A 14,682-nucleotide genomic window follows, 5' to 3' on the forward strand; every position below is an offset into this window, starting at 1 on the left:
TTGTAGACTATATTATCTTATCCTAAGGTTCATAAGAACAATCGTTGAGCTTGTTATACCAGTTGCACAGAAGTGAGAACACAGTATTTTGATTGCACCTCAATGCATAACTGTTAGTGATTCCTTATGCTCCAGTTTCCAAATCAGCCATCACAAGGGCTTTATAAGTGCTTAAGAAATAAATTGACTTGGATTTTAAATCTAGACTCATTTGCAATGAAAAATATAGTTTATTAGGATATCAATATGATAATGCTGGGAGTAGAAGGACAGAAGTAGGATTTAATTTATTTTCAAACTAAAAGGACAAGTCTATCATGTTCCCTACAATTAGCAACCTATACAATAGGACTCTAAATAAAATCAGTGTCAGAAACTCTAAACCATACATTTCCAGCATTTGAAATCAATAACTTTGCTGCTACTTGCCACAGCATTCCAGAAATATTTAGAAGCTCAACTGGAATTATCCACAGTATCACTGCCTCGAAACAAATATTTCTGCTTAGTCTCCACTTGATTCAAGATTGCTTAATGTCATTTCCAGTACACACATGTAAAGGAGAACAAAATAATTGTTACTCCGGATCTGACGCAGTAGGAAAAAAAAATGAGAAAACAAAAACACTGCACTTATAAATACATAAGATAGCTTAAATGATAAAGTAGTGGTGATTGGGGGTGTGAAGGGGTGGATTATTGGGTGGAGGTGTTGATAAGTTAAATTAAAAACTTGTGCAAAAACATAAATAACAATTTTTTAAAAAGTGAGGTGGTGCTCAACGGTTCAATGATGACAGAGGGGAAAAAGCTGTTCCTGAATAACTCAGTATACACGTTCATGCTTCTGTGCCTCCTTCCTAAGGGTAACATTAAGAAGGCATGCCCTGAGTGATGGGGATCCTTAATAATTGACATTGTAGCGGTGTGCTACACGCAGCGCTAAAATTACGACACGGAGTCGGTAACTGCAGTCGAAGGAAAAAACTTTATTCGAAAACTTCAGCCTCACTTTTAAGCCTCTGTCAACCAGCCCCCCATGGCGCAGAGGCTCCAAAGCTCTGTGCTCGCAAACCCCCGTAGGCTATCTAATTGTGAGTCGGTTCGGATACGCCAGGAAATGGGTTGCCACAACATCTCCTTTCTGAGACACCACTCCTTGAAGATGTCTTGGATACTGTGGAGACTAATATCTATGATCAAGCTGACTATCCTTACAAGTTTCTGTAGCTTCTTTCAATCTTGTGCAGTCAACCCCCCCACCCCCATGCCAGACAGTCAGAATACTATTCCACAGTACATCTGTAGAAGTTTTCAAGTATTTTCAGTGACAAAGCAAATCTCCTCAAGCTCTTAATGAAATACAGCCACTGTCTTGCCTTCTTTATAACTGCATCGATACGTCGGGACCAGGCTAGATCCTCGGATCTTGACACCCAGGAACTTGAAATTGCTCACTCTCTCCACTTCTGATCCCTTTGAGGATTGGTTTGTGTTCCCTCATCCTACCCTTTCTGAAGTCCACAATCAGCTCTTTGGTCTTACTGACGTCAGGTGGAAGGTTGTTACTCTGACACCATTCAACTAGTGATACATCTCTCTGCTTTATGCCCTCTCGTTTCCATCCGAGATACTGCCAACAATGGTTGTATCATCAGCAAATTTATAGATGGCATTTGAACTATGCCTAGTCACAGTCATGGGTATAGAGAAAGAAGGGCAGTGGGCTGGGTGTGGGGGGGGGGGGGGGAAAACGACCCTGAGGTGTGCCAAGAGTTGATCATCAGCGAGAAGGAGATATTACTACCAATTCACACAGATTGAGGTCTTCTGGTTAGGAAGTTGAGGATCCAATTGCAGAGGGAGGTAGATCCCCAGGTTCTGTAGTTTATCGATCAGGGCTGTAGGAATGGTGTTGTTAAACACTGAGCTATAGTCAATGAACAGCATCCTGACATAGGCGTTTGTACTGTCCCAGTGATCGAAGGCTGCATGAAGAGCCATTGATGTTGCACCTGTTGTAGACCCATTGTGGCGATAGGCAAAATGCAGTGGGTCCACACCCTGGGTGTCACGATCTCCAAGAATCTAACCTAGTCCCTATATATCGATGCAATTATAAAGGCAAGACAGTAGCTATATTTTATTATGAGGTTGAGGAGAGTTAGTATGTCACCAAAAACACTCACAAATATCTACAGATATACCATGGAGATCATTCTAACCAGCTGGTATGAGGGGGGCTACACTGAACCCTTGAACATTTTTTTAAAAAAGCTATTATACTGTTATTTTTGCTTTTGAACTTAACACTACTTAAACAAGATGAGTTGGTCATTTTGGGCTGTAGAAAAGTCAAGGATTATGGGAACTGGGAGGAAAGCGATTAAGCAAATTATCAATTCAGCCATGATTTTACTGAATGGACAGAGACTCCCACTTGACACAGAACAATTCCCCACTCCTAACCATTATATTCTTGAACATTTCAAAAGAAAAATTAATATGCAGGATGGCCAGAAATTAAGTTAACATATTCATCTGATAGATTATTAACATGCATCATTAACTGCATCTCTATCCTCAGGAGCTATCTAATGGCAATTTTTAAAGTTGGGATTTTGAACACCTGCATTTTTTTTGCCGATAAAACAAAACTGTCTCCAGCAACAAGTTAATGTCCTATTGGCAACAATGAAAATTTCATGTAGGTGGTTTGGAAGAAACTTGGGTTTCATTTACATCAAGTTAAATTCCATTCAAAAGTAACTCCAAAAACAAGCTCATTATCCACAATATTGATTCAGAACATGAATTACAGAATCAAAATAAGTGAATCAAAAATACATTTTCTTAAACATCTAAACTGGAGTTGATCATTGGAAGCTATCCAACAACTCAGCAATTCTTTAAGATTATTTACATAAAGATTAGAATGAGCTTTATCAAAAGGATTACAGGTGCAAACATAGCTAAGTAGATTGCCTAGTTTTAACTTCCATGAACTATGGTGGGGCTCAGAATCAGATTCAATTGTCACATGTACACTGAATCATACAATGAAATACGCCGATGGTGTTAACAATCAATATAATCTGAGGATGTGCTGTGGATAGCTTAGCCTGCAAGTGTTGCCACACATTCCAGTGCCAACATAGCATGTGCACCTTGTCCACAGAACACAAACATCAACAGGAACAAAACAACAGCAGCAAAACAAGTCCTGTCCCTCCCTGCCACTCACTCACACAGTCTATCCAATCCCAGGAGAGACTGCCTCTGGGCCTCCAGTGGATTCAGAATCACACACATGAATCATGACATTTATTTTGTAATAATAAATAGTACAAAAGATACCAAAAACTTAGAATAACAGCAACAGTACTAAACAGAGATGCAGAGCAAAAAACCCATCAGCTCACTTCATCTTGCCAACCATCAGGCTCTCCAATATTAATGCCTGCGTTAATTCTGTATTCCTCCATGCCCAGTTCATTCCAGTGCCTGTCCAGATGCCTTTTAAATGTTACTGAGTTCCCCACTTCTCCTGCCAGCTCATTCCAGATACCAACTACTCACTGTGAAAAATTTACTTGTTCGAACTCCTTTAAACCTTCTTCCTCTCATCTTAAACCAATACCCTCTAGTTTTCAACACCCCTACCATGGGAAACGGACACTGGTTATTTACTCTACCTATGTCTTCCCATCTTCATACCTGTACGTCACCTGTCAGCCTCATCAATCCAAGAAAAACAGACCCATCCTATACAAGTTCTCCAGATAACACATCGAGGTGACAGATAAATGATTTCTGCATCCTCTCATACTGAATCAAATCCTTCCGAAACTGTAAGTAGAAATGTACACAATACTCTAAGTCTAACTATGACATCATAACATAAATTTCAATGCCTTAGCCAACGAAGGCAAGCATATCATTTGCCTTCCTCGCCACCTTGTCTACATTGCCAGAGTCACAGAACCATGTACATGTCTCCTCTGTTCAACAATCCTTCGGACTGTCATTCATTATGTTCTCCCCTGTTTTATCTTCCCAAATGCATCACTTTGCATACTTCTCTGAGTTCAATTCCAATTGTCATTTACTTGCCCATTCCCTTTCTAACTTTCATTAATGTCCAATATACCAACTTTGATGTCATTTTCAAACTTGCTAATAATGCCACCTACATTCTCAAAGCATTAATATACATGGCCCAGCACTGACCTTTGTTGCACACCACTGGCTGCATTTACCCAAGGAAAGAAATCAACCTTGCCTGAACTTAAAAAGACAGCTTTTACGTCTGTTATTGAGTACAGAATTAGTCACCAAAAAGTGGTCAGGTACCCAACTAAAACCTTGCATGCAATAACTGATTTTCTACATTTTTCTCATTCAGTCCACAAGGTTAACATAATGGTTGGTTTTAACTAAAGATAACACACTGGGTAAGAGATGATCTTTTGTAGAATGTGTTGGAAATGTTTCTTTCTCAAGAATTTTATAATTTTGACAAGAAAGTAATTCTGCATAATATTCATACTTTGTAAAAAAAATCCTAGAAATATTGACAAAAAATCAAAATTGAAGATTCAGAGTCTTGTGCTATGTTTCACTATTTCTTATATTTCATAACAGATGCAAGTCAAGTTTAATTTTTCAATAATGGCTGGCAAATAACTGAATATTTTTTATAGTGAATCATCTAAAGTGCTTGTTTACAATTTCTTCAGAATTAGTTTCTCACATTAAGTAGTAAAATTTTAATTTTTCCTGACCTAAACATTAGACGTTCCAGTATGAATTATGACATAGGATTACAAAAATACAATGTACTTTTCCAAGAAGCAGATTTACTCTTTAAGTGATGTTTCTTCTGGGATCCCACTAAAGGTTCCAAGCCTAAAATGATTATTTCCTGGATACAAAACAGTTCACACTACTTAACCCCTACCTACACTGCTGACTTAGCACTCACATTGTCAATCCATCTCAAATTAAATATGGCTCCCTAAACAAACTTGACAACTTGCAACCAATTTAATATGGGTGGGGGGGAATTGCCAAAGATACCAAATATTTCTCTTCTGCATTAGTACCTTGTCCTAAAATACACCCACCCCCATTACTAATACACAAAACATTAAGAGAAAACCATCTTCAGTTCCCCTAATGAAAAACTGGAGGTAAAGGATAGTTGATAGGGGAAGAATCCCGCCTCTTAGGGTCAAAGAGCACCACAGCAAAGAATTATTAATCAGCCTAGCCCCGTCAGGTTTAATCACAAACAAGAGAAAATCTGCAGATGCTGGAAATCCAAGCAACACACACACACAGCCCAAAATGTTGACTATACTTTTCTCCAAAGATACTGCCTGACCTGCCATGATCCTTCAGCATTTTGAGTGTTGCTTTCATCAGGCTTAATATTGCTGGAATGCATTGTGCAATTTGTTGTTTGGTGGCGAAAGTACATTGCAATATATAATAGGTAAACTAAATTATGATAATATATATTTAAAATTAAGTAATGCAAAAAGATCAAAAAAATTGAATTATTTATTAAGAAATCTGAGAGCATAATATATTAACTGATTTGCCCTTTTGGATGAGACCTTGAGTATTAATTGAAGTTGGATTTCCATCATAATTTGCATATACATTCTGCAGACATGTGAAATTAATTTTTGCTATAAATTCTCTGGGGTAATTACTTTTTCAAAAACAACAAACATATTTATCACTGGACTGCTAATAAGAAAATTAAATATTTTAGCTTACAAACTTATCAACTGTCAATAAAACCTTCGATCCTCTCTATAAAGATTAATCCATTTCCACCAACCAAAGGTTACTGACCTAGTAGGGTAACACTCTATTGAGTACTTTATAAAACAGAACAAAATATAAATCAGGCAATTACCTTTCAGCTGGTCGGCAACCACACTTTGTGTGCCAACCCTTTCCATCACTTTTCCATCCTCTTTCTGGTAACGTTCATCCAAGTACTTGGCAGTGACCTCAGAAAGGTGGACCTTTCCGGCTACCCCAAGTTGTTCCATCAAGTTGGCCAAGTTCACGTCGTTGGACCAAACGTCAAACTTAAAACGTTTCATTCCTAAAATGCCACAGAGAACGGTGCCAGTGTGCACCCCGACTCTCATGTTGACCATCTCTTTTTTCTCTTGGCAAAATTGTTCGATGGCCTGAATCATCCCCAATCCCATCTCAATGCAATAGTACGCGTGGTCGGTGCGGGGCTCTGGGCAGCCGGCAACGCAGTAGTAGCAGTCCCCCAAGGTGCTAATCTTCTCGCACCCCGTGCCTTCGCAGAGGCGGTCGAAGCGTCCGAAGAGGTCATTGAGAAGGCCGACAAGCAGGTGGGCCGACTTATTGGCGCTCATCTTTGTGAAGCCCACAATGTCGGCGAAGAGTATACTGACTGGTTCCATTCTCTGCATGGTGAAGGGTCTGAAGATGAGGTGCGCCCTTTGGATTGAGGTCTTCTTCTTCTTGCTCTTGGGGCTGGATGTCGAGTAGCGTTTGAAGGAGTTCTCGCTCTCGTCGTCACCTTGCTTCATCAGCTCGTCGGCCACCATCCTGGGCATTACCGAGTGGATCATGCGCTCCTTCAAGGCCTTCTCCACTTCCAGGTCCTTGCCGTGCATGATGGACTGGCCCACCTTGAGGAAGGTGGTGCGAGAGCGCACCTGCGACATGGTGAACAGGTGGATGCCCACGGCGTGCACACAGGCGTGTAGGAAGAATTTAGCCAGGGCCTCGAGCACCAGGGGTTGGGAGCCCGGGCCCCGCCACCACTCAGCGCTGCTTAGGTAGTAACCCAACAGTTCGAAGAGCAGCGAGTAGGAGACGCCGAAGAGAAAACAGAGGTACAGGGGCAGTGGCATGACGGTGTAAAGCAGCAGTAACACCTCTACAGATATCGAGAAACTCCCCACCGGCGACAGGTGCGTCCAACAGGGAGCCGGGGTCCGGCTCTCGTTCCAGCCGCAGCCGCTGCCCTCCAAGTCTCCGCCTTGGAAGCGGGTGGCCAGCGACAGGGCGAAGACCAGTAGTGTGAAGAGCAGCGAGATGCGGACATAGTGGCGGGAGTACAGGCCGCTGAAGGTGACCGCCAGCAAACCGGCGCAGCACGACATGAAGAGCAGGGTGGGGGCCAGGAAAGCGGCGGCCAGGCCGCGGGCCGACTCCTTCACCACGCAGCCGAAGTAGATGGCCCAGAGCAGCGCGGCCACCATGAGGTAGAGCAGCGCATACCTGAAGCGGCGCTGGGTCTGCGGGAAGCAGCGCTCCAGACACGCGTCCTCCAGCTTGCGGGAGTCGAAGGCGGGGTCCCACCACTTGCCCGACGCCCGCTCGAAGAGCTGCGGGAACTTGCGGCGGCGGCGGGGGCTCCGAGCCGCCCGCCTCACCGACTCGCCCGAACTGCAGCTGGACGAAATGCTATACTTGGTGGGCCCGGGGCCTTGGTGCTGAGGGGCAGGGGCGGGGGCAGGGGCGTCCGCCGTCGCCGCATGCTGTACCTCCCGCTGCCTCCCGATCTTGAGAGCGACATGGTTACAGTCCCCGCTAGAGTCGCAGTAAACCTTGGTGCCGCGCAGCTGCTGGGCCGCCATGGAGAGAGTCCGCGACCTGCCGCCGCCGCCGCCGGGGAATGTGTCGGGAGCCGGAGTCGGCGGCCCTCCACTAACGGTCTCGTCGGGTGCTGCTGTATGGTGTGCGGCCGCTCTCTCGCTCCATCCACCATTTCCGCCGCGGCCAATGGCGGGGGTTTCGGGGAGAGGGAGAGGCGGGGGTTGAGGAGGTGTGTGTGTGGAACGGGGGGAGGGTGGCTGGCGGTGGTCAGGGCGCTTCACATACGGGCACCCGCCACCGGAAACAACGGACTCACTCCCTCCTTTCCCCCACGCGTGCGTACACCGATCGGATCCCAACCGCCAAGCCGGAGCGCGCCCGAGCCAGAGTCACGTGGTGTGAGCACGCGCGCCGCCGCCGGGCGGGAAGCTGACGCTCGCGGTCGGGTCGCCGCCAAGGGGGCATCGGAGCTCCGATCTGGAGTTCGCCTCGGCGGGCGTGGAGTAGGGGAGGGAATGCAGGGAACGGAGATGCTGTGGGAGATGCAAACTGGACGCAGGATTAGTTGTGAGGGAAAATTGAGGAGTTTTAACAGTGAAGGATTCCCTCATCTGGAGATCACCTGAGAGGGTATGGATGCTGATTCAGTCACGTCTTTTGAGAAGGATTTAGATAAATACTTGAAGTGAATCTTTCTTCAGGACTCTGAGTGAGCGAGAGCGGGAAGCTCTACCGAAGGGCCTCCTCCTGTTCTGAATCATTTAAATGTAATGATACCCGTGTCTTGAGTCAAAACAATCACGGGTTTCCCCCTTCGACCTCCTTTTCGATTCCACCTGCAGTTTGATTATGCCAGTCTCGCCACCACCATCTAGACAACACTTGCAATTTCTTATTTATAAACTCAATATTTTTCCTTCCTGTATCTATCCCTTCCCATTTCTACTCAACATGCCGTCCTTCAACATATCGCCAAAACACGACGCACCTGTTTCCTCATGTACACTGATAACACCAAGATTTGCCTCATCACCACCTCTCTATCTCTAAATTGGCAGACTGTTTATCCAATACAGCAGTGGATAATTTCTCTGTCTAAATACAGGATATACTGAAACTCAGTTATAGAACACCTCTGTGCATAAGCAGGCCCTTCAGCCCATCTAGTCCATACCCCATTGGCCTGCTCTTGGGCCATATCCTCCAATCATGTATCTAGCCAACTTCCTCTTAAATGTTGAAATTGATGCTGCATCCACCAATGCTACTGGCAGCTTGTTACACACTCACACCGCCCTTTTTGTGAAGAAGCTCTCCCTCATGTTTCCCTTAAATATTTCACTTTTCACATTTAACCCATGACCTCTAGTTGTAGTGAGAAAAGCCTGCTTGCATTTACCCTATCTATACCCCTCAATTTTGTATACATCTATCAAATCTTCCCTCATTCTCCTACACTCCAGGGAATAAAGTTTTTGAATTTGAATTTTGCATTTGAATTGACTTTATTTCTTACATTCTTCACATAAATGAGGAGTAAAAATCTTCATGTTACGTCTACACCTAAATGTGCAATGTGTAATCATAGTAATTTATAATAATTAGAACAGTCAATGTAACACAGAAATACACTCAAATCACCGTGAGTTCATCAGTCTGATGGCCTGGTGGAAGAAGCCTGTTGGTCCTGGTTTTTATGCTGCGGTACCCTTTCCCGGCTGGTAGCAGCTGGAATAGATTGTGGTTGGGATGACTCAGGTCTCCAATGATCCTACGGGCCCTTTTTACACACCTGTCCTTGTAAATGTCCTGAATCTTGGGAAGTTCACGACTACAGATGCGCTAGGCTGTCCGCACCACTCTGTGAGTCCTGTGATTGAGGGAGGTACAGTTCCCATACCAGGCAGTGATGCAGACAGTCAGAATGCTCTCAATTGTGCCCCTGTAGAAAGTTCGTCCTAAACTATTCAACCTTTCCCTATAACTCAGGTTCTCAAGACCCTGCAACTTCCTTGTAAATCTTCTCTGCATTCTTTCCATTTTATTTACATCTTTCTTGTAAGAGAGAGGGTTGGATTGATCTTCGTGTAGGTCAGCACAGCACCATGGTGTAAAGGGCCTACACTGTTCTTTAGTGTTCTGTGTTCTATGTAATAGGACACCCAGGTTCCTGTAAACATTAATGCCTTCCAATCATCACCACTTAGGCTACGTCCACATTACACCGGATAAATCTGTAACTGAAGCTTTTTCTCTTCATTTTGACCCTCCGTCCACACTAAAATGGCATTTTCGTCCCCCGAAAATGGAGATTTTCAGAAATGCTGTCCAGGGTGTTTAATTTTGAAAACGCTGCTTGGGCAGATTAGTGTGGACGGGGTAACTGGAGAAATCTGAAAACGCTGTCAGATGGCAGCGTGCCATTTCATTGTTTTCCTGAATGCAACCCCCCGACACAATCTAACAATTTCAGAACAGACGGCAATGAGACTGAAGCCAGAAGAGTTAGAAATGTACTCACCAAATACTTATAACTTATTGAATAAATAAGTATACTCACTTTGCCCTGTTTTCTGTCCTTGCTTATATGAAGGTGGTTTACCTATTTATGCAAGTACTTCTCTGACAATAGATGTGTAACAGCCTAATGTAACATTGTACGCAAATACAAGTTAATACTGATACAGACATGTTTTATACATTTAACAAGGTGCTTTATTAATGCAACAGAGTTAGTCAGTTTTTCAATGTTCGTCGTCAGCTGGGTCATACTGTCCGTGAACTCCCTGTCAGTTGCCTCCATACGCTCCAGTATTTGTTTTTTTTTACTTTTAAGTCCTCCTGCACGAGAGCCTAGAGCTGCCCGTCATTTAAGTTTTTCTAGTCTGTAACTGCACAAACACACACTTTCACAGCGAGATTCGACACTAAACATGTTGCTTGTTTTCGGTAGATATGTCCTACGCATACGCAGTAGGAGGAAATTTGCCGAAATATCTTTTAATGTGGACAGAGATATTTTTGAAAACATAGTGTGGACGCCTATCATTTTTACACGAAACCGGCATTTTCAAAATTATCTGGTCTAGTGTGGATGTAGCCTTAAACACTGCAGTCTTTCCATTTCTCCCTACATTAAATTACCTCACCTTTTTTCCCACATTATATTCCACCTTTCATGACCTTGCCCATTCACATAATCTATCTTTATCACCTAAACCTTTTTGAAATCATCCTCATATTCCACTAAGCTTTGTCTTTTTAATGAACAAGATTTAATGAATTTAGTGAATTTAATGAAATAAGATTTGTTACACATAATCTTATCATCTGAATCAATAATATAGACTGGGAACAGTGAGTCTCAACACAAATCCCTATAGAAATGCACTAGGTATGGCCTCTCAACTAGAAAGTGCGATTCATTCTTAGTTTTTTCTTCCCATTAACCAGTTCTCATCCAAAGCATCCATGGATGCTTGGTATCTACTCATAAGTGGTTGTTGCAGCTCGTAGCCACACAGCAATATCTTTTTTTTCCCCAAAAGTAGCATCTCTTAAATTAAGAGGTAGTGGGAAGACTTATTGAGTTGATTTTAGTCATGTTTTGTATTATTTATGTCCACTTCCACAAGTATGATAATTTTGTGGAGTACATTTCAACTTTCAATCTTGGATGATTGCCAAGTCACTTAGACCCTGGTCTGAGCAGTTTTGTTAAGAGTAGAGGTTCAGGAAAATAAAAGAAAAGTTAGTGAGTATATTAATAGAAGGTAACCACTTCAGAAGACAGAATTTAGCTATATAATTGTCAGTGGAAATTGCCAATATCTTCAACAATTGTTATATAAAGAAAAACTTTGATTGTCAAAAGATGTTTGGGTCATACCTGTAAACAGAAGAGATGCTGGAAATCCAGAGTAACGCACATAAAATGCTGGAGGAATTTAGCTAGTCAGGCAGCATAAAGCATAAATATGTTTTGAGCCGAAACCCTTTGTCAAGACTGATTATGTGATAATTGTTTGTCATTACATCAGAGATATATTGCCAGCGTTCCTTTTATATCCACTAATGAGACCCACTCAGTCCTGATGAAAGGTCTCTGCCCAAAATGTCAACTGTTTATTGCTTTTCACGCCCAGTGATTATCAAAGTAACAGGTACAACACTCTGGAGGAACTCAGCAGGTCGGGCAGCATCTGTGGAAATGAGCAATCAACGTTTCAGGCTGAAACCCTTCATCAGGACTCAGGTCTTGGCCCGAAACATTGACTGCTGGTTTCCACGGATGCTGCCTGAACTGCTGAGTTCTTCCAGCGTGTTGTACGTGTTGCTTTAACCACAGCATATGCAGTGTACTTTGTGTTGATAACCAAAGTAAACTTGTAACCAGGAAATCTAGTGTCAGTGTAAAACCTGCGGAAAATTACATTCGAAACTCAACACCATTAAGCTGCCGTATACCTTAAAGTAACTATATTCCAAGTTTATTTCCATCATCTGTCCAGTACTCCCCAGCAAGACAGCTTTTTTGGTTATGTTCATTGTTGCATGTGGGCCAACTGAGCTGATGTCTCTGTACCTATTAACCTGATTTAAATTGTGCTTAACTTTGTATTGAGCATCTGATTTTCTGTCAAGTTTGTGCAAATAAGGCCTACTCAATTCAGCACTTCACTAAAGGTTAAAAAACTTCATTTTTCAGCTTGGTTCACAAATAATTTGTGAAAGCACAGAGGGAATTATGAATTCATACCCAGACATTGTGCTTTGCATCTTTCTGATGTGCAGTATAGAAATTCTGTGCTTGTTCAAAATGTGCTATCACCCTGCATCTGATGAAATCCCCTGGAACATCGTATCTTCTTCAAATTCTGTGGGAGGCCAAGACTTTCAGGTAAAGTAGATTTTAAATCTCGGAAGCCAACCTTTAAATACCAATTATTCTGTAATGTACAATTTAAAATTTAATAGTATGTTACAACTTTTATTGTCGATCTTGAGTGGCAGTAAACCACAAATGAAATCAGTTTTCTTGTTCTCCATTTACAGAGATGAAAATGTGGCTATATAAAGATGTGTTTAAGTAATAAAGTTTCCCAATCATTAAGCATCATGGAAAAAATCATGTTTATAAACGTTTGAAATGCAGTAAGTGCCCACTCATTTCCTTTTTTATAGATAGATAGCACATCTGTGATAATACTCACTATTTGAAATTAGATGTTTTAGATGCAATCGTTTTCTTTTGTTATTCACCATGAAAGAGTTGCACAATTTGATACCAGGGATGTTATTGATTTTCCTTATTGATATTTTAAGATAAACTTTAATAGCTATTCAAATTTCTAATTAAAATTATATTTCTGGTTACATTTGTCAACCTTGGGTCAGCAGAATTCTTATCCTTGAATCAAAAGGTCATGAGTTTAAACTGCACTCCAAAGAAATGACGTTTTAGTATGATATTATTAGAGCTATTTTTCATTAAACCTGGCTCACAACTACCTCCCTCAGAAGATCATAAAAATTCTATAGCACTATCTTGAGAAAGATCGGGGATGTGTCCTGATGTCTTTGCCAATGTTTCTCCCTCAGTACAACAGATTATCACATTGCTGTTTATGGGATTGAATTGGGTATAAATTATCTGCCATATGTCCTGCGTACCTCCTGTATCTAATAAAATGGCCACTGAGTGAGTCTTTGTGGTCTTCTGCTGCTGTAGCTCATCCACATCAAGGTTCAATGTGCTGTGCACTTGGAGATGCTCTTCTGCACATCATTGTTGTAAATGCATGGTTATTTGAGATACTGTCACCCTCCTGTCAGCTTGAACCAGAATGGCCATTCTCCTCTGACCTCTGTCATTAACAAGGTGTTTTTGCCCACAGAACTACTGCTCACTTTTTTTTATTCTCCACACTATTCTCTGTAAACTGTATAGACTGTTGTGTGTCTGAGATACTCAAACCACTGCTCCTGATACCAATAACCATTCCACGGTCAAAGTAACTTAGATCACATCAAGGATATGCTGAAACTGGAGAGGTTCAGGAAAATGATTCCAGGATTGAATGGCTTGACATATGAAGAATGTTTGATGGCTCTGGGCCTGTATTCATTAGAAGAATGAGGGGTGACTTCATTGAAACCTATCAAGTGGTGAAAGGCCTTGATAGAGTTGATGTGCAGAGGATGTTTCCTATGGTGGGAGAATCTAAAACCAGAGGACACAGCCTTAGAATAGAGGGGCATCCTTTTAGAACAGAGATGAGGAGGAATTTCTTTAGCCAGAGAGCGGTGAATCTGTGGTAATCATTGCCACATTTAGCTGTGGAGGCCAAGTCTTTGTTATATTTAAGGGAGAGGTTGATAGATTCTTTATTGGTCAGGGCTGAAGTGATATAGGGAAAAGGCAAAAGATTAGGGCTGAAAGGAAAATTGGATCAGTCATGGTGGAGCTCACACAATGGGCCAAATGGCCTAATTGCTCCTATAACTTATAGTCCAATGATCTTATCACATATTTTACATATCTAGATTTTTTAATCCCTTCAGTTATTAAAGGTCAAGTTTGCATAGAGTATTTGGAGGTGGTTATATTGGCTTTAGCTACAGGAAGAATGTAGCTTGTCATTTTTATAAATAATCATGGAAATGCTAAGCTTTAGAAATGGTGTAAAGTAGTCTGTGGTGTGTAATTATGGAAGAGGAGGACCTTGAGGTTTGGCAGCACTGGAGAATGAAACTCATTCACTGATATCTGTAGTGCAAGGAAAGCACAGCATCAAAGATAGAAAGGTGCTTATTTTTACTTGTTTTACAGAATGATATGGGAGAAAAAATTTCTGGTTATTTTGGATATTGATTTTCTTGACAGAGATATAGGCTGAAGATCAAATCCCGGCATCGCAGCAAGAGGCGGAGAGGGTAGAGGTAAAAGAAGCTCAGAGAGAAGCTGTTTTTTCCAAATGATCGTGGCAAAGAGGCTAGACTGCGCAGGCGTGTGACGTAGCACACCAATGGTTTAAAAAGAAAGACCGCCATGTATTGCGGCCATCATCGTAGCGGACT

General features: G+C 42.1%; 1 protein-coding gene across 1 annotated transcript in view; it reads right to left on the reverse strand.

The window, feature by feature from the left end:
* Positions 1 to 9,141, reverse strand: part of adcy9 (adenylate cyclase 9) — a 136,136-nt gene extending 126,995 nt beyond the window's left edge. Inside the window, exon 1 of the mRNA XM_059978909.1 lies at positions 5,930 to 9,141. Within this exon, the coding sequence (XP_059834892.1) occupies positions 5,930 to 7,643 (1,714 nt within the window). The 5' untranslated portion in view covers positions 7,644 to 9,141. The remainder of the gene's footprint in view (positions 1 to 5,929) is intronic.
* Between the last annotated feature and the right edge of the window lie 5,541 nt (positions 9,142 to 14,682).

Source organism: Hypanus sabinus, chromosome 9, assembly GCF_030144855.1.
Source record: "Hypanus sabinus isolate sHypSab1 chromosome 9, sHypSab1.hap1, whole genome shotgun sequence".
Classification (NCBI taxonomy): domain Eukaryota; kingdom Metazoa; phylum Chordata; class Chondrichthyes; order Myliobatiformes; family Dasyatidae; genus Hypanus; species Hypanus sabinus.